This window comes from Carettochelys insculpta, chromosome 22 (genome assembly GCF_033958435.1).
Source record: "Carettochelys insculpta isolate YL-2023 chromosome 22, ASM3395843v1, whole genome shotgun sequence".
NCBI lineage: Eukaryota > Metazoa > Chordata > Testudines > Carettochelyidae > Carettochelys > Carettochelys insculpta.
In genome coordinates, this window is record NC_134158.1 from 11,289,589 (window position 1) to 11,312,052 (window position 22,464).

General features: G+C 70.4%; 1 protein-coding gene across 5 annotated transcripts; it reads right to left on the reverse strand.

Moving 5' to 3' along the window:
* Window positions 1-6,784: 6,784 nt before the first annotated feature.
* On the reverse strand, window positions 6,785-22,425 carry RXRB (retinoid X receptor beta). 5 transcript variants are annotated; one of them, XM_075015908.1, is made up of 10 exons: window positions 22,277-22,425; window positions 19,069-19,271; window positions 18,390-18,537; window positions 13,631-13,810; window positions 12,914-13,077; window positions 12,512-12,641; window positions 11,875-12,007; window positions 11,184-11,275; window positions 8,893-8,998; window positions 6,785-8,248 (listed from the first exon to the last, which is right to left on the reverse strand). In XM_075015908.1, exons 1-10 carry the CDS (start codon window positions 22,293-22,295, stop codon window positions 8,101-8,103), a joined length of 1,323 nt encoding a protein of 440 aa, XP_074872009.1. In that variant the 5' UTR covers window positions 22,296-22,425; the 3' UTR covers window positions 6,785-8,100. The 5 variants fall into 5 exon arrangements, with proteins under 5 accessions (XP_074872009.1, XP_074872012.1, XP_074872008.1 ...); XM_075015911.1 differs by having other exon boundaries at window positions 11,184-11,250; window positions 19,054-19,271; XM_075015907.1 differs by having other exon boundaries at window positions 19,054-19,271.
* Between the last annotated feature and the right edge of the window lie 39 nt (window positions 22,426-22,464).

The window sequence follows — 22,464 nt, forward strand, 5'->3', positions numbered from 1 at the left end:
CAGCAGCTTCCCTGAAGCAGACACCCCAGGGCCCCCCAGCGCAGCAGGGACACGAGCCCACCTGTGTCAGTGCCTGCAAATCCGTGCGCGGCACTGGTGAGCCCTTGTGGACGCCGACGTGCAGCGAGAGGTGAGCGTGCAGCCCGGGAGACGGTGCGTTCGCGTGCCCGAGGGGTGAGCCTGGCCGCCATGGCAGGGCGGGCTGCCGCCGGACAAGCTTGTGCCCAACGCACTGGACTGGGGGGTTGTTCCCTGGCCACCCCTGGGCCCCTGCTTGCTCTGGGCTTCAGCCCCTCCCCAAAGCTCCACGCTTGGCGTGCAAGGCTGTGGGGGTGGGGGGCACGTGAAGGCACAGTCTGTGCGCTGGAGGCAGGGAACCCACCACCCTCCCCCCAGCAGGGCCACGTGCCTGGTGGTAACACAAGGGAGCATGTAATCACACGAGTGTGCAACATGCAAGCGCCTGGGTGCACGCCCGTGAACCTGAGCATGTGTGAGTGCAAACGCAGGCGTGGGCACGTGCCCCCGAGTGAGCCCCGCTCCTAGGCACTGACCGGGCCAGCCCAGCCCCAGGGCCTGGCTGCAGCACCAGCCTCCGCTTGCCCCCTCGGCGTGGGCTGTACCAGCCCCCTCCTGCTAGCTGCAGGCCACCCCCACTGCGGAGGGGCAGCTCAGCTCCTGCCCACGGAGCCGCAGAACTGCCCCCAGGGCACCTGTCTCGAGGCCTGGCCTCACCCCCGGGGCAGGGGTGCCTGGTGCAGCGCGGCTGGGCTCCTGCTGCTGCGGAACCACCAGCAAATCCAGCTGCCAGACCTGCTCTTGGAGGGCCCCACGGGTGCCACCCCCACGAGGGGTCAGAGCCTCCAAGAGAAATCCTGGCCGGCCCTTGCCCAGCTCCTGGGCCCCAGCCCCCCCACACCGAGCTCTCCAGTGCCAGGAATTGCCCTCCGTCCACTCCCTGCCCCGGGCGAAGCAGATGGGGGGTGAGCAGCAGCCTGGCCCAGCCCAGGGCATGTCTGGAGCTGGAGTGCCAGGCCCAGGCTGTAATCACGGCTCTGTAATTAGCCAGCACTTCCTCCAGGAGCCAGGGGCCCAGCCCTGCAGAGAGGTGCAGGAATTCACAGACAGCCTGAAATAGAAGGGGCAGGGCTGGGGTAAGGGGCGCTGCAGGGTACGCTGGGGTGTGGGGTGCAGAAGGGGCAGGGCTGGGGTAAGGGGCGCTGCAGGGTACGCTGGGTGTGGGGTGCAGAAGGGGCAGGGCTGGGGTAAGGGGCGCTGCAGGGTACGCTGGGGTGTGGGGTGCAGAAGGGGCAGGCTGGGGTAAGGGGCGCTGCAGGGTACGCTGGGGTGTGGGGTGCAGAAGGGGCAGGGGCAGGGTAAGGGAACGCAGGGGCACGAAAGGGGCAGTTGTGGGCTGGGGTTGGGGACAGAAGGGGCGGGGGCAGGGTAAAGAGAACGCAGGGGCACAGAAGGGGCGGGGGCGGGGTAAGGGAACGCAGGGGCGCAGAAGGGGCGGGGGCGGGGTAAGGGGGCACAGAAGGGGCGGGGGCGGGGTAAGGGAACGCAGGGGCACAGAAGGGGCGGGGGCAGGGTAAAGGGAACGCAGGGGCGCAGAAGGGGCGGGGGCAGGGTAAGGGAACGGAGGGGCGCAGAAGGGGCGGGGGCAGGGTAAGGGAACGCAGGGGCGCAGAAGGGGCGGGGGCAGGGTAAGGGAACGCAGGGGCACAGAAGGGGCGGGGGCAGGGTAAAGGGAACACAGGGGCGCAGAAGGGGCGGGGGCGGGGGCAGGGTAAGGGAACGGAGGGGCGCAGAAGGGGCGGGGTAAGGGAACACAGGGGCGCAGAAGGGGCGGGGGCAGGGTAAGGGAACGCAGGGGCGCAGAAGGGGCGGGGGCAGGGGTAAGGGAACGCAGGGGCACAGAAGGGGCGGGGGCAGGGTAAGGGAACGCAGGGGCACAGAAGGGGCGGGGGCAGGGTAAGGGAACGCAGGGGCACAGAAGGGGCGGGGCAGGGTAAGGGAACGCAGGGGCACAGAAGGGGCGGGGGCGGGGTAAGGGAACGGAGGGGCGCAGAAGGGGCGGGGGCAGGGTAAGGGAACACAGGGGCGCAGAAGGGGCGGGGGCAGGGTAAGGGAACGCAGGGGCGCAGAAGGGGCGGGGGCAGGGTAAGGGAACGGAGGGGCGCAGAAGGGGCAGGGGGCGGGGTAAGGGAACGGAGGGGCGCAGAAGGGGCGGGGGCAGGGTAAGGGAACGGAGGGGCGCAGAAGGGGCAGGGGGCGGGGTAAGGGAACGGAGGGGCGCAGAAGGGGCGGGGGCAGGGTAAGGGAACGGAGGGGCGCAGAAGGGGCGGGGGCAGGGGCAGGGTAAGGGAACGCAGGGGCGCAGAAGGGGCAGGGGGCGGGGTAAGGGAACGGAGGGGCGCAGAAGGGGCGGGGGCAGGGGCAGGGTAAGGGAACGCAGGGGCGCAGAAGGGGCAGGGGGCAGGGTAAGGGAACGGAGGGGCGCAGAAGGGGCGGGGGCAGGGTAAGGGAACGGAGGGGCGCAGAAGGGGCGGGGGCAGGGTAAGGGAACGCAGGGGCGCAGAAGGGGCGGGGGCGGGGTAAGGGAACGCAGGGGCGCAGAAGGGGCGGGGGCAGGGGCAGGGAACGCAGGGGCACAGAAGGGGCGGGGGCAGGGTAAGGGAACGCAGGGGCGCAGAAGGGGCGGGGGCAGGGGCAGGGTAAGGGAACGCAGGGGCGCAGAAGGGGCAGGGGGCAGGGTAAGGGAACGGAGGGGCGCAGAAGGGGCGGGGGCAGGGGCAGGGTAAGGGAACGCAGGGGCGCAGAAGGGGCAGGGGGCAGGGTAAGGGAACGGAGGGGCGCAGAAGGGGCGGGGGCAGGGGCAGGGTAAGGGAACGCAGGGGCGCAGAAGGGGCAGGGGGCAGGGTAAGGGAACGGAGGGGCGCAGAAGGGGCGGGGGCAGGGTAAGGGAACGCAGGGGCGCAGAAGGGGCGGGGGCGGGGTAAGGGAACGCAGGGGCGCAGAAGGGGCGGGGGCAGGGGCAGGGAACGCAGGGGCACAGAAGGGGCGGGGGCAGGGTAAGGGAACGCAGGGGCGCAGAAGGGGCGGGGGCAGGGTAAGGGAACGGAGGGGCGCAGAAGGGGCGGGGGCAGGGTAAGGGAACGGAGGGGCGCAGAAGGGGCGGGGGCGGGGTAAGGGAACACAGGGGCGCAGAAGGGGCGGGGGCAGGGTAAGGGAACGCAGGGGCGCAGAAGGGGCGGGGGCAGGGTAAGGGAACGCAGGGGCGCAGAAGGGGCGGGGGCAGGGTAAGGGAACGCAGGGGCGCAGAAGGGGCGGGGGCAGGGTAAGGGAACGGAGGGGCACAGAAGGGGCGGGGGCAGGGGCAGGGAACGCAGGGGCACAGAAGGGGCGGGGGCAGGGTAAGGGAACGCAGGGGCACAGAAGGGGCGGGGGCGGGGTAAGGGAACACAGGGGCGCAGAAGGGGCGGGGGCAGGGTAAGGGAACGCAGGGGCACAGAAGGGGCGGGGGCAGGGTAAGGGAACGCAGGGGCGCAGAAGGGGCGGGGGCAGGGTAAGGGAACGGAGGGGCGCAGAAGGGGCGGGGGCAGGGTAAGGGAACGCAGGGGCGCAGAAGGGGCGGGGGCAGGGGCAGGGTAAGGGAACGCAGGGGCACAGAAGGGGCGGGGGCAGGGTAAGGGAACGGAGGGGCACAGAAGGGGCGGGGGCAGGGTAAGGGAACGGAGGGGCACAGAAGGGGCGGGGGCAGGGGCAGGGAACGCAGGGGCACAGAAGGGGCGGGGGCAGGGGCAGGGAACGCAGGGGCGCAGAAGGGGCGGGGGCAGGGTAAGGGAACGGAGGGGCGCAGAAGGGGCGGGGGCAGGGTAAGGGAACGCAGGGGCGCAGAAGGGGCGGGGGCAGGGTAAGGGAACGCAGGGGCACAGAAGGGGCGGGGGCAGGGTAAAGGGAACGCAGGGGCGCAGAAGGGGCGGGGGCAGGGTAAGGGAACGCAGGGGCGCAGAAGGGGCGGGGGCAGGCTGGGACGTGGGGCGCAGAAGGGGCGGGGGCAGGCTGGGGTTGGAGAGGGGGGCAGACAGAGTGGGAGGAGACAGCAGGGACAGGAGCAGGCGGGGGGGGCAGGTGGGTGAGGTAGCCAGCAGGGGGGGGGGCAGGTGGGGGGGCAGCAAACCGGGGCATGCAGGGAAGTGGGGGAGCCCCATCCCTGGTCCCGCCCAGTGCCCACAATGACACTATGGCCCGGCCCGCGCAGGGCCTTGGGGGGCGACTCGGCCGGCAGCGGGACCCCAGGCTCCCTGCGCCAGGCAGGCTGCAGAGGGGGCCCATGGGGCTCCCCCAGGGAGGCTGGGCCGGTGCCCAGGGCGAGCCCCGCACGCACGTACGCCGGGCACAGGGAGCGCTCGGGTCGGGGCCGGGCCCTCCGCGTCCCGCACGGATCCGCCTCTGCCTGCCCAGGGATACGCACCCCGGGAGACGCCCGCCAGGTCTGGCCCGGCCCGGCCCGGCCCCACCCCGCCGCGGGGCTCCCAGCTGGACGGGCCGGGCCACCCGCCAGGCAGGGGCTGCGTGGGAACCAGTCAGCCGAGCGCACCGGTGTGCGTTGCACGAGTGTGCATGTCTGTGTGAGGGAACAGTGTTGTGTGGAGGTCCGTGTGTCACAAGCACACAACTGTGTGACCCCGGCGCCCCCAGTCACCACACACACACACACACACACAAACTCCCACCCACACCAGCGCCCCCAGTCACCACACACACAAACCCCCACCCACACCAGCGCCCCCAGTCACCACACCCACCCCCACCCCGGCGCCCCCAGTCACCACACACACACCCACCCCCACCCCCGCGCCCCCAGTCACCACACACACGCCCACCCCCACCCCCGCGCCCCCAGTCACCCCCCCACACACACACACCGGCGCCCCCAGTTAGCGCACACGCACACACACCCACATGCTCCCCCAGGCACCCCCCCCACACACAGAGGCTCCCCCAGGCACCACACCACACACACACACCCCCCCACACACACACACGCTCCCCCAGGCACACCCCCCCCCACACACACACCGGCGCCCCCAAGCACCCCCCGACACACACCCACACGCTCCCCCAGGCACCCCCCCACCCACACACAGGCTCCCCCAGGCACTACCCCCGCCCCCCACACAGACACTCCCACAGGCACACCCCCCACCACACACACAGAGGCCCCGCTGAGCAGCGCCCCCAGGCCTGGCTGACCCCACCCGGCTATTTCAGAGCAGCCTGCTCCAGGCTGTGCCCAGAAATAGACTCTGCGGCCAGCCGGGCAGCAGGCACGGCTCCCTGCCCCCCGCTCCCCTGCCAGCTTGGCCTGAGCCGGCCCGGGGCGCTGGGGCGCAGCGGGGGGCTTTCCCCTCCAGGGCAGGCTGGGGTAGTGTCACCCTCTCCTGGGGGAGCCCCTTGCTGCTTCCTCCTCCGCTATCCCAACACCCCCATCCCAGCCCCCCCACTTCCCCACACAGGGGCAACCGCAGGGCCCAGCTCTGCCTCCTCCCCAACACACCCAGGGCCTGGGGAGGACAACAGACAAGGGGGGTCCCCCCCCAGCTGCACCTGGGGCTGGGGGAACACACGGGAAGGGCTCGAGCCGGCTCCCCCACCCGTCCCATGGAGCGAGGTCTGCGCGGGGTCCCCGGCCCGGCAGGTGAGCTCCCTTCGGCACAGGCCAGCTGAACAAAGCCCCCCTTGTCTGCCCCCCCCGCCGGCACAGACAAGCCCCATTGATGGAAATGTGCCGGGGTCACCTCGGGCCATGGGAGGGGCTGCTTCCGAGAGGAGGGAGAGCGCCCCCGGGGCGGGGCCGGCTGCCACTCAGCTCCAGCTGGGGCAGGATTGACCCCTGGCCCCCCTCAGGGCAGGGTAGCTGGGGGGGGGGGGGCGCAAGGAGAGGGAGAGACCATGGGTGGGGTGGAAGGGGCCTAGCTGTGCAGGGGGGGTGTCGCTCTGGGGGGGGTCAAAGGGGCCTAGCTGTGCAGGGGGGGTGTCACTCGGGGGGGGGTGGGGTCGAAGGGGCCTAGCTGTGCAGGGGGGTGTCACTCTGGGGGGTGGTCGAAGGGGCCTAGCTGTGCAGGGGGGGTGTCACTCGGGGGGGGGGGGTCGAAGGGGCTTAGCTGTGCAGGGGGGGTGTCACTCGGGGGTGGGGTAGAAGGGGCTTAGCTGTGCAGGGGGGGTGTCACTCTGGGGGGGGTCGAAGGGGATTAGCTGTTCAGGGGGGGGTGTCACTCTGGGGGGGGTCGAAGGGGCTTAGCTGTTCAGGGGGGGTGTCACTCGGGGGGGGTCGAAGGGGCTTAGCTGTGCAGGGGGGGTGTCACTCGGGGGGGTCGAAGGGGATTAGCTGTGCAGGGGGGTGTCACTCGGGGGTGGGGTAGAAGGGGCTTAGCTGTTCAGGGGGGGTGTCACTCGGGGGGGGTCGAAGGGGCTTAGCTGTGCAGGGGGGGTGTCACTCGGGGGGGGGTCGAAGGGGCTTAGCTGTGCAGGGGGGGTGTCACTCGGGGGGGGGTCGAAGGGGCTTAGCTGTGCAGGGGTGGGGCACATCCCGATCATTTCCCTCCCCCTTTGGGTACAAGCCTGGCTGAACCCCCTGCGGCTCTCCCGACAGGTCCCCATCCCGCTCTGCAGAACACACCTTTGCCCCCCGGCCCCGAGAGCTCCCCCGTCCCAGGCTGGGGGGTGAGGAGGGGGCTGCCCATGGCGCGTCGCTACCAGGGGGAGGTGCTGTCCCTGGTTGAAAAGCAGCAGCTTTAATCACTGAAACTCAAAGCGGGGGGGGGGGGGGGGTGTTAATAATAATAAAAGCGAAACTGACCGGGAGGTTGGGGGGCAGACAGGGAGAAGGGCAGAGCGCATTGGGGGGCTCTGCTCAGGCAGGGCCCCCACCCAAGCCACCCGTCCCCCCACAGCAACTCAAACAAACTGTCCCGGCAGGGGTGCCCCTGAGCCTGCAAGGGGGGGGGGCTGCCCCCCAAGGGACCCTGGTCAGAGTTCTGGCTCACAGCCAGACCCCCAGGAGGCCATAGGACCAACACAGGCACCGCCCCACAGTAGTGTGACTGGGCATGGCCGCAGTCTGGACCATGAGGGAGGGCAGCTTTTCCCACCCCACAGCAATGGGGGGACCCCGGTACCTGCTGCATAGATTGAGGTGGGGGAGGGGTGCAGGACGTGGGTTCAAAGTGCTAACCGGGTGCCTGAGAAATGGGGCGGTGGGGGCCAGTGCAGGGCATCCCCCGCCCCGGGACTGCCCCCCACGGCAGGAGGGCAAGGGGCATCGTGAACAAACTGACGACAGAGGAGAGCTGCCCCTGCCCACGTGTCTCCCTCCCCGGGCAGGAGCCGCACCCAGGGGCCCTGGGGAGTCAGCTCTGCCCCCAGGGACGTGGCCACCCCCAGCAGCAAGGGAGTCTCCCCACTGCCTCACAGGGCGCGGGGCTAGGAGCACGGGGAGATGTTGCTAAAAGACGCCCCCTTTGGGTTCTGGGAACATGCCAAGAACCCCTGGAGGCCCCCCCGAGGGGAGGGGCTGGGTCAGGCATCCCTGCCCCGGGGGTCCTGCTGCATGGGGACCACAGCGGGGGACAGGGTTTGTTTTTTTCACAGGGAGGAAATCGGGGGCATCCTCCTCTCACCCCCCACCTGAAACCTCTGACTTGCTGCCCCTAGCGCTGCAGAACAGGGGTGTCGCCAAGCGCTGAGGGGATCTGGGAGGTCAGCCCGGGAACCCCACTATGGACATGGGACTAGGGTACCTCCAGGGGAGCCAGCAACTGGGGAAATGAGGTAAGCCCCATAGCCCATGGCTGGGGAATGGACTGGGGCCACCCCAGCTCTGGAGAGGCACACGGGGTACACCTCAGGGGCTCCCAAACCAGGGATGGGTAAAGGGGGGCCATGCCCAGGGACCCAAACATGGGAACTGACAAAACACTACCCCTTTGCCTTCTCCTGGCAGCCCCCAAAGAGTCCGCAGCCCCCAGCCCAGCGGTGGGCGCCGGGGAGCTGCTGTGGGCTGCGTCACTCGCTCTAGGCGCAGTCAGCTGGGGCTCAGGACAGCTGGTGGGGGGCCTCCAGCATTTCCATGAGGAAGGTGTCGATTGGGGTGTCCCCGATGAGCTTGAAGAAGAAGAGATGCTCCAAGCACTTCAGCCCGATAGAGCGCAGGGCCGGCAGACGCAGCAGCAGCTTGGCAAACCTGGGGGGGGCAGGACAAAGGACCCCTCAGCCACTGCCCCAGGATCCCCTGCAATCCCTGGACACATGGCACCCCCAAACTCCCCACGTTCCCCGAACACGGGGGACTCCCAAATTCCCCATGTTCCCCGTACATGTGGCACCCCCAAATGCCCCATGTTCCCTGTACACACAGCACCCCCAAATTCCCCATGCTCCCCAGACACAGGGAACCCAGCACCCCCAACTCCTCACGTTCCCTGGAGACGTGGCACCCCCACACCTCCCACCCCACTGCCTACACGGCCTCCTGTGCCCCTTACCACTGACCCAACCCCAACAGAGCACTCCAGGCTTTATACCTCCACCCCCACCCCCACCTCAGACCGGACCCCTGCCCACCCTGCCCCACAGGACCTCCCCGCCCCCCAACACACAGTAGGGCTGAGGAGCAGGGAGCCGGCACCACCTAGTGGCTGTTTGGAGCAGCTCCAGGAGCAGAGCTTGTAACCCTGTTACCTCACTGACACCCCCAGCCAGACATCCCAGCCCCACTGAACGGCGCCTGCCCACCCCTCCTGCTCCTCCCCACTGCCTGAGATACCCCCTCTGCCCCCCGCACACCTGCCCTGCTGCCGGGGGTACCACCCCCCTCTCACCCCCTACCTGCCCTGCTGCTCGGGGTACTTCTGCTTGCAGTAGGACTCCAGAGACGCGTAGACCTTCTCCCGCAGCAGCTCCACCTCCCCAGGGTTCGACAGCCCCTTGGCATCTGTGGGGGAGCACCATGTTCACGGCCCCATGGGGGTCAGCACAGCACAACCCTCCCTCCTCCCCCTGCACACACACAGCTGTACCCCACGGGGAATAGGGGAGGCTGGCGAGAACCCCTCTGCTGGGCGCCTACAGCTGCTCAGGACGCACCCCAGAGCAGTACCAGCCACTGATGAGCAGAGCCCCTGCGGGGAAGATCTGTCTGGTCCCGGCAGTGCGCAGACACAGGCCTCGGTGCACGCGGAACAAACGTCCCCACGCAGGGAGGAAACAATGGGGCAAACAGCACCCAGGAGGGCTCCCTTGCAGGGGTGAAAGAGAGCAAGACACGCCGGCGGTCCTGGGGATGGGGGGTGTCGAAGGGGGGCCCCTAACACATTGAGGGGGATGACGAGCACGCACCAGCCCAGAGCATTGGCAGAGAAGCTCTAAGGGAGCCCCTTAGCCAAAAGGAAGAGGTGACAGGAGCAGGCAGCCCCGGGGGGGCAGGCCGGGGGGGCGTCTCTCACCCGTATCGCACAGGCCGTCGGGGGGGGGGCAGGCCGGGGGGGGCGTCTCTCACCCGTATCGCACAGGCCGTCGGGGGGGGGGCAGGCCGGGGGGGGCGTCTCTCACCCGTATCGCACAGGCCGTCGGGGGGGGGGGCAGGCCGGGGGGGGCGTCTCTCACCCGTATTGCACAGGCCGTCGGGGGTGCAGGCCGGGGGGGGCGTCTCTCACCCGTATCGCACAGGCCGTCGGGGGTGCAGGCCGGGGGGGGCGTCTCTCACCCGTATCGCACAGGCCGTCGGGGGGGGGGGGGGGCAGGCCGGGGGGGGCGTCTCTCACCCGTATTGCACAGGCCGTCGGGGGGGCAGGCCGGGGGGGGCGTCTCTCACCCGTATCGCACAGGCCGTCGGGGGGCGTCTCTCACCCGTATCGCACAGGCCGTCGGGGGGGCAGGCCGGGGGGGGGCGTCTCTTGCCGGGGCTGTGGGGAGGGGGCAGGCCGGGGGGGGCGTCTCGCCGGGGCTGTGGGGGGGGACGTCTCTCGCCGGGGCTGTGGGGGCTGACGGGGGGGGGGCAGGCCAGGGGGGGCGTCTCTTGCCGCGGCTGTGGGGGCTGACGGGAGGGGGCAGGCCGGGGGGCGTGTCTCGCCAGGGCTGTGGGGGCCAACGGGGGGGGCAGGCTGGGGGGCGTCTCTCGCCGGGGCTGTGGGGGCTGACGGGAGGGGGCAGGCCGGGGGGCGTCTCGCCGGGGCTGTGGGGGCAGGCCGGGGGGGGCGTCTCTCGCCGGGGCTGTGGGGGCTGACGGGAGGGGGCAGGCCGGGGGGCGTTTCGCCGGGGCTGTGGGGGCAGGCCGGGGGGGGCGTCTCTCGCCGGGGCTGTGGGGGCTGACGGGAGGGGGCAGGCCGGGGGGCGTCTCTCGCCGGGGCTGTGGGGGGGGCGTCTCTCGCCGGGGCTGTGGGGGCTGACGGGAGGGGGCAGGCCGGAGGGCGTCTCGCCGGGGCTGTGGGGGGGGACATCTCTCGCTGGGGCTGTGGGGGCTGACGGGGGGGGCGTCTCTCACCGGGGCTGTGGAGGCTGACGGGAGGGGGCAGGCCGGGGGGGGGGGGGGGCGCGTCTCTCGCCGGGGCTGTGGGGGCTGATGGGAGGGGGCAGGCCGGGGGGCGTCTCTCGCCGGGGCTGTGGGGGGGGCGTCTCTCGCCGGGGCTGTGGGGGCTGACGGGGGGGGGGGGGGGCAGGCTGGGGGACGTGTCTCGCCGGGGCTGTGGGGGGGGCGTCTCTCGCCGGGGCTGTGGGGGCTGATGGGGGGGGGGGGCAGGCTGGGGGACGTGTCTCGCCGGGGCTGTGGGGGTGGCGTCTCTCGCCGGGGCTGTGGGGGCTGATGGGAGGGGGCAGGCCGGGGGGCACGTCTCTCGCCGGGGCTGTGGGGGCGTGTCTCGCCGGGGCTGTGGGGGGTGGCGTCTCTCGCCGGGGCTGTGGGGGCTGACGGGGGGGGGGGGCAGGCTGGGGGACGTGTCTCGCCGGGGCTGTGGGGGCTGATGGGGGGGGGGGGCAGGCTGGGGGACGTGTCTCGCCGGGGCTGTGGGGGCTGACGGGCAGGCTGGGGGACGTGTCTCGCCAGGGCTGTGGGGGTGGCGTCTCTCGCCGGGGCTGTGGGGGCTGACGGGGGGGGGGGGGGCAGGCCGGGGGACGTCTCTTACCTGGATTGAACAGGATGATAGCCCGGAGGCAGCCAAGCTCCGTCTTGTCCATGCGCATATCCCGCATCTTGGAGACCAGCTCAGTCAGCACCCTGGGGGGGGAGCAGCCATCGGGGGCACTGGGCCAGGGACGCCTCCCACCCCAGAGCTCGGCCTGGCCTGGCCTGCCCCCACCCACCCCCAATGTCGGGAGAGCCCACACCCTGCAGTCAGCAATGGCCCCACGCCAGCACCACGGCGCCGGGAAACGCAGCCCCTTACGAACTTGGGAACCTTCACCCAGTCAACGGGGAGCCCCTTCATACTCTACCCCACCTGTCGAAGCCGGCCCCCCTACTCGGAGAGCCCCAGCGCCCCATCCCCGCCCGTCAAAACTGGCCTGACACCCGCACAGAGCTCCTGGCCCCCGCCCCGGCAGAGCCCCAGACCCGGCCCCACCCGTCGCAGACGGTCCCCGCCCGGCAGAGCCCCAGACCCGGCCCCACCCGTCGAAGACGGCGACGGCCCCCGCCCGGCAGAGCCCCAGACCCGGCCCCACCCGTCGAAGATGGCGACGGCCCCCGCCCGGCAGAGCCCCAGACCCGGCCCCACCCGTCGAAGACGGCGACGGCCCCCGCCCGGCAGAGCCCCAGACCCGGCCCCACCCGTCGAAGATGGCGACGGCCCCCGCCCGGCACGGCCCCAGCCCCACCTGTCGAAGATGGCCCCCACGCCAGCGCTGTGGGCACTGTTCCGGTGCACGTGCAGCCCCGTGGCCAGCAGGATCCCGTCTTTCACGGAGATGGAGCGATGTGAGAAGGAGGCAATGAGCAGCTCGTTCCAGCCTGGGGGACAGGGAGAGCCACTCAGCAGAGCTGGGGGGGGGGGGGGGGCACGGCCAGGCCCCACTGAAGCCCTCCCAAAGCCTGTGCCAATGCTGCCCCACGGAGCCACGTCCCCATACAGCCTGTGCCCATGCCTAGAGCTGCTCCCACTGTGTGGGGCAAAGGCAAACAGCTGCTTTCCCCCCCCCGCCGTATGGCTCTCCGGGATCCAGCACGAAACAGGCGCCACACCCCCTTGTCCCACTGCCTCTCACCCACACCCCACGGCAGGGGGCCCCTCCCTCCCTCAGCCCCCACACGTGCCCTGCCCTCATCATCCACCTGCCATCACACCCATCACTCACCCGGCCACCGCAGGTGTCCCACCCCCGGTGACACACACACACACGCACGCACACACACGCAGGTGTCCTGCCCTGGTGACAGACACACACACACACAGGTGTACCACCCCAGTGACACCCCCCCCCCCCGCCAGGTGTCCCGCCCCGGTGACGCACTCACCCGCCCGCAGCAGGATGACCTGGTCGTCCAGAGGCAGCTCAGAGAAGTGGGGGATGCGCTTTGCCCACTCCACCAGCGTGAAGAGCTGCTTGTCGGCCGCCTGGCAGATGTTGGTCACCGGGTCATTGGGCTGGTGTCAGAGACAGGGTCAGACGCAGCCTCAGCCCCCCAGCCCCAATGGCTGCCCCCTCACTGCTCCTGCCACGCTCTCCCCGTGGCCTCCAACGCTGTCACCCCCCGCCCCGTCCCCACCTTACCAGCACCCCACCCAGCCCACCCCGCTCCCCAGAGCTCCCTGCTTCCTCCCTCCCTGGGCCTAATGCCCCCTCGCCCTCTGCGCACACACCCCCATCAGGACACTGCTCAGCCCCCCCAGCCGTGGCAGAGACCCTGCCAGCTCACCGAGCTGCCCCCAGTGCCAGAGCCGTCCACACTTTGGTCCGATTTCTGCTCCACAGCCAGCTCTGCCTCCAGGATCTTCTCCACTGGCATCTCTTCGTTCGCAGCACCCACGAAATCCCCCTCGCCGTCCTTCTCCTTCCCACGTTGCCGTTCCTCCTGCACAGCTGGGGGGAAAGCTGGTCACATGCGGCACAGACCCCCCCCCCCCCGGCGTTCCCCTGCACGGCTGGGGGGAGAGCCGGTTATACGGGGCACAGACCCCCCCCCCCCCCCCGGCGTTCCCCTGCACAGCTGGGGGGAGAGCCAATTATACGGGGCACAGACCCCTCCCCCGGCGTTCCCCTGCACAGCTGGGGGGAGAGCCGGTTATACGGGGCACAGACCCCCCCCCCCGGCGTTCCCCTGCACGGCTGGGGGGAAAGCCGGTTATACGGGGCACAGACCACCCCCCCGCACGGCTGGGGGCACAAACCACCCAAACAATGCCCCCCACTCCACAAGGCACTTCCCACCCACCTCTGACTGCTGCTCCATGGAGGGGGCAGAGAGGGTCGCACATGACAGGCTCCCCCAGGCCATGGCCCCCACAAAACTCCCGTAGGGCTGGGTGAGAACCCACCCCAGCCAACACTTGTCAGCCCCCCAAAGGAGGTCTCCCCTCAGGCAGTTCTGACCCGGGCCCGGCCCATTCTGCCGGCTGCACCCCGCGGGCAGTACCTTCCCTCTTCATGCCCGTGGCCAGGCACTTCTGGTAGCGGCAGTACTGGCAACGGTTGCGCTGGCGTTTGTCCACGATGCAATCCTTGTTATCGCGGCAGGTGTAGGTCAGGTCCTTGCGGATCGTACGCTTGAAGAAACCTTTGCAGCCCTCGCAGCTGTACACCCCGTAGTGCTTCCCTGCGGCAGCCACAGGCAGTCAGTGAGACCTGGCACCTGGGCCCCGGCCCGTCACACCCACTCCCCTCCTAGGGCCAGCGACAGAGCCCTGGTGTCCCCAGCCCCGGCCCGTCACACCCACTCCCCTCCTAGGGCCAGCGACAGAGCCCTGGTGTCCCCAGCCCCGGCCCGTCACACCCACTCCCCTCCTAGGGCCAGCGACAGAGCCCTGGTGTCCCCAGCCCCGGCCCGTCACACCCACTCCCCTCCTAGAGCCAGCGACAGAGCCCTGGTGTCCCCAGCCCGTCACACCCACTCCCCTCCTAGGGCCAGCGACAGAGCCCTGGTGTCCCCAGCCCGTCACACCCACTCCCCTCCTAGGGCCAGCGACAGAGCCCTGGTGTCCCCAGCCCGTCACACCCACTCCCCTCCTAGGGCCAGCGACAGAGCCCTGGTGTCCCAGCCCGTCACACCCACTCCCCTCCTAGGGCCAGCGACAGAGCCCTGGTGTCCCCAGCCCGTCACACCCACTCCCCTCCTAGGGCCAGCGACAGAGCCCTGGTATCCCCAGCCCGTCACACCCACTCCCCTCCTAGGGCCAGCGACAGAGCCCTGGTGTCCCCAGCCCCGGCCCGTCACACCCACTCCCCTCCTAGAGCCAGCGACAGAGCCCTGGTGTCCCCAGCCCCGGCCCGTCACACCCACTCCCCTCCTAGGGCCAGCGACAGAGCCCTGGTGTCCCCAGCCCCAGCCCGTCACACCCACTCCCCTCCTAGGGCCAGCGACAGAGCCCTGGTGTCCCCAGCCCGTCACACCCACTCCCCTCCTAGGGCCAGGGACAGAGCCCTGGTGTCCCCAGCCCCAGCCCGTCACACCCACTCCCCTCCTAGGGCCAGCGACAGAGCCCTGGTGTCCCCAGCCCGTCACACCCACTCCCCTCCTAGGGCCAGCGACAGAGCCCTGGTGTCCCCAGCCCCGGCCCGTCACACCCACTCCCCTCCTAGGGCCAGCGACAGAGCCCTGGTGTCCCCAGCCCGTCACACCCACTCCCCTCCTAGAGCCAGCGACAGAGCCCTGGTGTCCCCAGCCCGTCACACCCACTCCCCTCCTAGAGCCAGCGACAGAGCCCTGGTGTCCCCAGCCCCAGCCCGTCACACCCACTCCCCTCCTAGGGCCAGCGACAGAGCCCTGGTGTCCCCAGCCCGTCACACCCACTCCCCTCCTAGGGCCAGCGACAGAGCCCTGGTGTCCCCAGCCCGTCACACCCACTCCCCTCCTAGAGCCAGCGACAGAGCCCTGGTGTCCCCAGCCCGTCACACCCACTCCCCTCCTAGAGCCAGCGACAGAGCCCTGGTGTCCCCAGCCCGTCACACCCACTCCCCTCCTAGGGCCAGCGACAGAGCCCTGGTGTCCCCAGCCCCAGCCCGTCACACCCACTCCCCTCCTAGGGCCAGCGACAGAGCCCTGGTGTCCCCAGCCCGTCACACCCACTCCCCTCCTAGAGCCAGCGACAGAGCCCTGGTGTCCCCAGCCCCGTCACACCCACTCCCCTCCTAGAGCCAGCGACAGAGCCCTGGTGTCCCAGCCCGTCACACCCACTCCCCTCCTAGAGCCAGCGACAGAGCCCTGGTGTCCCCAGCCCGTCACACCCACTCCCCTCCTAGGGCCAGCGACAGAGCCCTGGTGTCCCCAGCCCGTCACACCCACTCCCCTCCTAGGGCCAGCGACAGAGCCCTGGTATCCCCAGCCCGTCACACCCACTCCCCTCCTAGAGCCAGCGACAGAGCCCTGGTGTCCCCAGCCCCGGCCCGTCACACCCACTCCCCTCCTAGAGCCAGCGACAGAGCCCTGGTGTCCCCGGCCCGTCACACCCACTCCCCTCCTAGGGCCAGCGACAGAGCCCTGGTGTCCCCAGCCCCGGCCCGTCACACCCACTCCCCTCCTAGGGCCAGCGACAGAGCCCTGGTGTCCCCAGCCCCAGCCCGTCACACCCACTCCCCTCCTAGGGCCAGCGACAGAGCCCTGGTGTCCCCAGCCCGTCACACCCACTCCCCTCCTAGAGCCAGCGACAGAGCCCTGGTGTCCCGGCCCGTCACACCCACTCCCCTCCTAGGGCCAGCGACAGAGCCCTGGTGTCCCAGCCCATCACACCCACTCCCCTCCTAGAGCCAGCGACAGAGCCCTGGTGTCCCCAGCCCGTCACACCCACTCCCCTCCTAGAGCCAGCGACAGAGCCCTGGTGTCCCCAGCCCGTCACACCCACTCCCCTCCTAGGGCCAGCGACAGAGCCCTGGTGTCCCCAGCCCGTCACACCCACTCCCCTCCTAGGGCCAGCGACAGAGCCCTGGTGTCCCCAGACCCGGCCTGTCACACCCACTCCCCTCCTAGGGCCAGCGACAGAGCCCTGGTGTCCCCAGCCCCAGCCCGTCACACCCACTCCCCTCCTAGGGCCAGCGACAGAGCCCTGGTGTCCCCAGCCCGTCACACCCACTCCCCTCCTAGGGCCAGCGACAGAGCCCTGGTGTCCCCAGCCCCAGCCCGTCACACCCACTCCCCTCCTAGGGCCAGCGACAGAGCCCTGGTGTCCCCAGCCCGTCACACCCACTCCCCTCCTAGAGCCAGCGACAGAGCCCTGGTGTACCCAGCCCGTCACACCCACTCCCCTCCTAGAGCCAGCGACAGAGCCCTGGTGTCCCAGCCCGTCACACCCACTCCCCTCCTAGGGCCAGCGACAGAGCCCTGGTGTCCCCAGCCCCAGCCCGTCACACCCATTCCCCTCCTAGGGCCAGCGACAGAGCCCTGGTGTCCCCAGCCCCGGCCCGTCACACCCACTCCCCTCCTAGAGCCAGCGACAGAGCCCTGGTGTCCCCAGCCCGTCACACCCACTCCCCTCCTAGAGCCAGCGACAGAGCCCTGGTGTCCCCAGCCCGTCACACCCACTCCCCTCCTAGGGCCAGCGACAGAGCCCTGGTGTCCCCAGCCCGTCACACCCACTCCCCTCCTAGGGCCAGCGACAGAGCCCTGGTGTCCCCAGCCCGTCACACCCACTCCCCTCCTAGGGCCAGCGACAGAGCCCTGGTGTCCCCAGCCCCGGCCCGTCACACCCACTCCCCTCCTAGAGCCAGCGACAGAGCCCTGGTGTCCCCAGCCTGTCACACCCACTCCCCTCCTAGAGCCAGCGACAGAGCCCTGGTGTCCCCAGCCCGTCACACCCACTCCCCTCCTAGAGCCAGCGACAGAGCCCTGGTGTCCCCAGCCCCGGCCCGTCACACCCACTCCCCTCCTAGGGCCAGGGACAGAGCCCTGGTGTCCCAGCCCGTCACACCCACTCCCCTCCTAGGGCGAGCGACAGAGCCCTGGTGTCCCCAGACCCGGCCTGTCACACCCACTCCCCTCCTAGGGCCAGCGACAGAGCCCTGGTGTCCCCAGCCCGTCACACCCACTCCCCTCCTAGGGCCAGGGACAGAGCCCTGGTGTCCCCAGCCCCAGCCCGTCACACCCACTCCCCTCCTAGGGCCAGCGACAGAGCCCTGGTGTCCCCAGCCCGTCACACCCACTCCCCTCCTAGGGCCAGCGACAGAGCCCTGGTGTCCCCAGCCCCGGCCCGTCACACCCACTCCCCTCCTAGGGCCAGCGACAGAGCCCTGGTGTCCCCAGCCCGTCACACCCACTCCCCTCCTAGAGCCAGCGACAGAGCCCTGGTGTCCCAGCCCGTCACACCCACTCCCCTCCTAGGGCCAGCGACAGAGCCCTGGTGTCCCCAGCCCGTCACACCCACTCCCCTCCTAGGGCCAGCGACAGAGCCCTGGTGTCCCCAGCCCGTCACACCCACTCCCCTCCTAGGGCCAGCGACAGAGCCCTGGTGTCCCCGGCCCGTCACACCCACTCCCCTCCTAGGGCCAGCGACAGAGCCCTGGTGTCCCCGGCCCGTCACACCCACTCCCCTCCTAGGGCCAGCGACAGAGCCCTGGTGTCCCCAGCCCCAGCCCGTCACACCCACTCCCCTCCTAGGGCCAGCGACAGAGCCCTGGTGTCCCCAGCCTGTCACACCCACTCCCCTCCTAGGGCCAGCGACAGAGCCCTGGTGTCCCCAGCCTGTCACACCCACTCCCCTCCTAGGGCCAGCGACAGAGCCCTGGTATCCCCAGCCCGTCACACCCACTCCCCTCCTAGGGCCAGCGACAGAGCCCTGGTGTCCCCAGCCCGTCACACCCACTCCCCTCCTAGGGCCAGCGACAGAGCCCTGGTGTCCCCAGCCCCGGCCCGTCACACCCACTCCCCTCCTAGGGCCAGCGACAGAGCCCTGGTGTCCCCAGCCCCGGCCCGTCACACCCACTCCCCTCCTAGGGCCAGCGACAGAGCCCTGGTGTCCCCAGCCCGTCACACCCACTCCCCTCCTAGGGCCAGCGACAGAGCCCTGGTGTACCCAGCCCGTCACACCCACTCCCCTCCTAGGGCCAGCGACAGAGCCCTGGTGTCCCAGCCCGTCACACCCACTCCCCTCCTAGGGCCAGCGACAGAGCCCTGGTGTCCCCAGCCCGTCACACCCACTCCCCTCCTAGGGCCAGCGACAGAGCCCTGGTGTCCCAGCTCCCAGTACCTGATGATCTGTCCCCACATATGGCACAAAGGCGCTTCCCTGGCATCATGCCCCCATGGGGGTGGCACGGGAGGCTGCGCACGCCCAGTGGGGGCTTGACATCTTCTGAGCTGGAGTGCATGCCGGACAGGTTCACAGTGGAGTTAACCTGGAGGCAGAGAGAGGAGCGCTGACCCAGCTACCCTGCGCTGCTACAGGAGGCAGGGGAGCTGGAATGGCCCCACGTGTGGGGAGCCTCCAAGATCTTCGGCCCTTCCCCCACTGCGGGGCAGACCACACTTCTCAACCTCTCGCTCAGCTCCTCACAGGCATCAGCACCCCAGGGGAGCACAGCCCAGGCCCATGGGTCCCCATCCCCACCACATCTGTGACTCCCAGTCCTCTGCCAACTGGGGGAACCATCCCTATTTCAGCCACTTCCTCAGCTCATTGACTGCCTGTCCATCTGCCCCCGCCCCCCAGCTGCAGATCCTGGCTTCTCTGCTTCCTACAGAAGCTTCCCCCGCAACTCCAACCCTCTTCCCCAGGGCTTGGTCCATGACATTGAGCCCACGGGTGAGGAGAGACCCCAGCCTCCTCACCACCCCACCACAGCTTCCCTTAGCTCCTTCCCCCACCAGATGTCCCCTCCACCCCATGGGGGAGAAGCCACCCTTCCCATTACCTGAGGGCTGCTTACAGGGCCATAGCCGACAGAGGGTGTGGCCGGGAGCCCCGGGGAGCCCAGAGAAGAGCTGATGACAGGGAAGGGGGAGCCCAAGCTGCTGGCAGGTGAGTTGATGGAGGAGGTCATGGCTGTGCTGATCATGGAGGGGTGGAGTGGAGCTGAGAGCTCCGGCGGGGGTGACGAGCTCAGAGACGAACTGTCTGGGCTCCTGCATTCTGGGGGAAGAAAAGGCGATTAGCCATCGGCAAGGCACCCCCAAAGCACAGCGCTCCCTTGCGCCTGCAGAGGCACAGGTGGGACCCCTGCAGCACAGCACCCCAGAGGACCCAGTAGGGAGCTGGGGCAGAGCTGGGACCCCCTTGCAGCACAGTGCACCCTAGCACCTAGGGGGGAGATGGACGACAGCTGGGACCCCCCTGCAGCATGGCACCCCCTAGCACTCAATGGGGCATACGGGGCACAGCTGAAACCACCCTGCAGCACAGCGTACCCTAGCACCCAGCGGGGGAGATGGGGCAGAGCTCGGACCCCCTGCAGCATGACAACCCCTAGCACCCAGCAGGGGAGATGAGGCACACCTGGGACCCCCTGCAGCATGACAACCCCTAGCACCCAGCTGGGGAGATGGGGCAGAGCTCAGACCCCCTGCAGCATGACAACCCCTAGCACCCAGCAGGGGAGATGAGGCAGAGCTCAGACCCCCTGCAGCATGACAACCCCTAGCACCCAGCGGGGGAGATGGGGCACAGCTGGGACCCCCTGCAGCATGACAACCCCTAGCACCCAGCGGGGGAGACGGGGCACAGCTCAGACCCCCTGCAGCATGACAACCCCTAGCACCCAGCGGGGGAGATGAGGCACAGCTCAGACCCCCTGCAGCATGACAACCCCTAGCACCCAGCGGGGGAGATGGGGCACACCTGGGACCCCCTGCAGCATGACAACCCCTAGCACCCAGCGGGGGAGATGGGGCAGAGCTCAGACCCCCTGCAGCATGACAACCCCTAGCACCCAGCGGGGGAGATGGGGCAGAGCTCAGACCCCCTGCAGCATGACAACCCCTAGCACCCAGCGGGGGAGACGGGGCACAGCTCAGACCCCCTGCAGCATGACAACCCCTAGCACCCAGCGGGGGAGATGGGGCAGAGCTCAGACCCCCTGCAGCATGACAACCCCTAGCACCCAGCGGGGGAGATGAGGCACACCTGGGACCCCCTGCAGCATGACAACCTCTAGCACCCAGCGGGGGAGATGGGGCACAGCTCAGACCCCCTGCAGCATGACAACCTCTAGCACCCAGCGGGGGAGATGGGGGCACACCTGGGACCCCCTGCAGCATGACAACCCCTAGCACCCAGCGGGGGAGATGGGGCACACCTGGGACCCCCTGCAGCATGACAACCCCTAGCACCCAGCGGGGGAGATGGGGCACAGCTCAGACCCCCTGCAGCATGACAACCCCTAGCACCCAGCGGGGGAGATGGGGCACAGCTCAGACCCCCTGCAGCATGACAACCTCTAGCACCCAGCGGGGGAGATGGGGCACACCTGGGACCCCCTGCAGCATGACAACCCCTAGCACCCAGCGGGGGAGATGGGGCACAGCTCAGACCCCCCTGCAGCATGACAACCTCTAGCACCCAGCGGGGGAGATGGGGCACACCTGGGACCCCCTGCAGCATGACAACCCCTAGCACCCAGCGGGGGAGATGGGGCACAGCTCAGACCCCCTGCAGCATGACAACCCCTAGCACCCAGCGGGGGAGATGGGGCAGAGCTCAGACCCCCTGCAGCATGACAACCCCTAGCACCCAGCGGGGGAGATGAGGCACAGCTCAGACCCCCTGAAGCATGACAACCCCTAGCACCCAGCGGGGGAGATGGGGCACAGCTCAGACCCCCTGAAGCATGACACCTCTATCACCTGGTTAGGGAGATGTAGCTTTTCGTATGTGGGAACATGGCCTCCTCACAGCATGGCACCCCGCTGGGGGACCAGGGCACAGCCAGCTCCCCCCCCGGCAGCACGGCACCCTCAACAAGGCAAGGCACCAAGGGCAGGTCTGCGGGTGGCCCAGCACCTCGCTCTGGGGTTACCTGGGGTCAGCGTCAGCCTGGATGCTGCACCTCCCCCAGCTATTACACAAGAGCCCTGTGAGCACGTGGCACTGTCCTCTGCTGCTCCCCCGACAACACTCTGGTCCTGGAGGGCGGGGAGTCACGAGCGGCTCTCCCCAGCACCGGGAATGACCCCACACGCGTGACCCCTCTCCTCCTCCCTCCCACCGGCAGGCCAGTACGGACCCCAGCCGCCCGGCGCCGGGGCCAGGGTGCTCGCCCCCACCCACCCCACCATGCTACTGCGCCACCTCCCAGAGCCTGGCAACTCTCACCTGGAGCTCCACGCACCAGGGTGCCGGCCACACAGGCTGCTCCCCGCCCCCTCAGCCCTGCACCCCAGCGGCCACCTGACTCCCCCCACCCCGCCCCGCCCCGCCCCCTCAGCCCTGCACCCCAGCGGCCACCTGACTCCCCCCACCCCACCCCACCCCCTCAGCCCTGCACCCCAGCGGCCACCTCAATCCCCCCACCCCGCCCCACCCCGCCCCGCCCCCTCAGCCCTGCACCCCAGCGGCCACCTGACTCCCCCCACCCCACCCCGCCCCGCCCCCTCAGCCCTGCACCCCAGCGGCCACCTGACTCCCCCCACCCCACCCCACCCCCTCAGCCCTGCACCCCAGCGGCCACCTCAATCCCCCCACCCCGCCCCACCCCACCCCGCCCCCTCAGCCCTGCACCCCAGTGGCCACCTGACTCCCCCCACCCCACCCCGGCCCGCCCCCTCAGCCCTGCACCCCAGCGGCCACCTCAATCCCCCCACCCCGCCCCCGCCCCCTCAGCCCTGCACCCCAGCGGCGACCTGACTCCCCCCGCCCCGCCCCGCCCCGCCCCCTCAGCCCTGCACCCCAGCGGCCACCTCAATCCCCCCACCCCGCCCCGCCCCCTCAGCCCTGCACCCCAGCGGCCACCTGACTCCCCCCACCCCCACCCCGCCCCCTCAGCCCTGCGCCCCAGCGGCCACCTCACTCACTCCCCCCCGCCCCGCCCCGCCCCACAGCCCCCAAGCCCCGCCCCCTCAGACCGCCCCGCCCCCAACGCCGCTTCTGCCCCCGGGCCCCGCCCCCCTGCGCTGGGCGGCTCCGGGCGGGGCCCCGCTCACCGCGGCCGCGGTCTCCCATCCCGGGGGTCCCCGCTCCGTGCCGGGGGGATCCGGGCCTCAGACCCCCCCCGGGCTCGGGCCTGCGCCAGGCTCCGCCACCGCCTCCTGCGGGAGCCGAGCGCACCCACAGTGCACCGCGCCCGGCCCGGCCCGGCCCAGCATGCCCCGCGCGGGCTCGTTCCGCCCAC

Excerpts from the sequence above, each read along its gene's own strand:
- RXRB (XM_075015907.1), bottom strand. Across the intron at positions 13,078-13,630 it reads CACGGGCATGAAGAGGGAAG|CTGTGCAGGAGGAACGGCAA; the intron begins GTACTGCCCGCG and ends CTTTCCCCCCAG. Across the intron at positions 8,999-11,183 it reads TATCATCCTGTTCAATCCAG|ATGCCAAGGGGCTGTCGAAC; the intron begins GTAAGAGACGTC and ends GCTCCCCCACAG.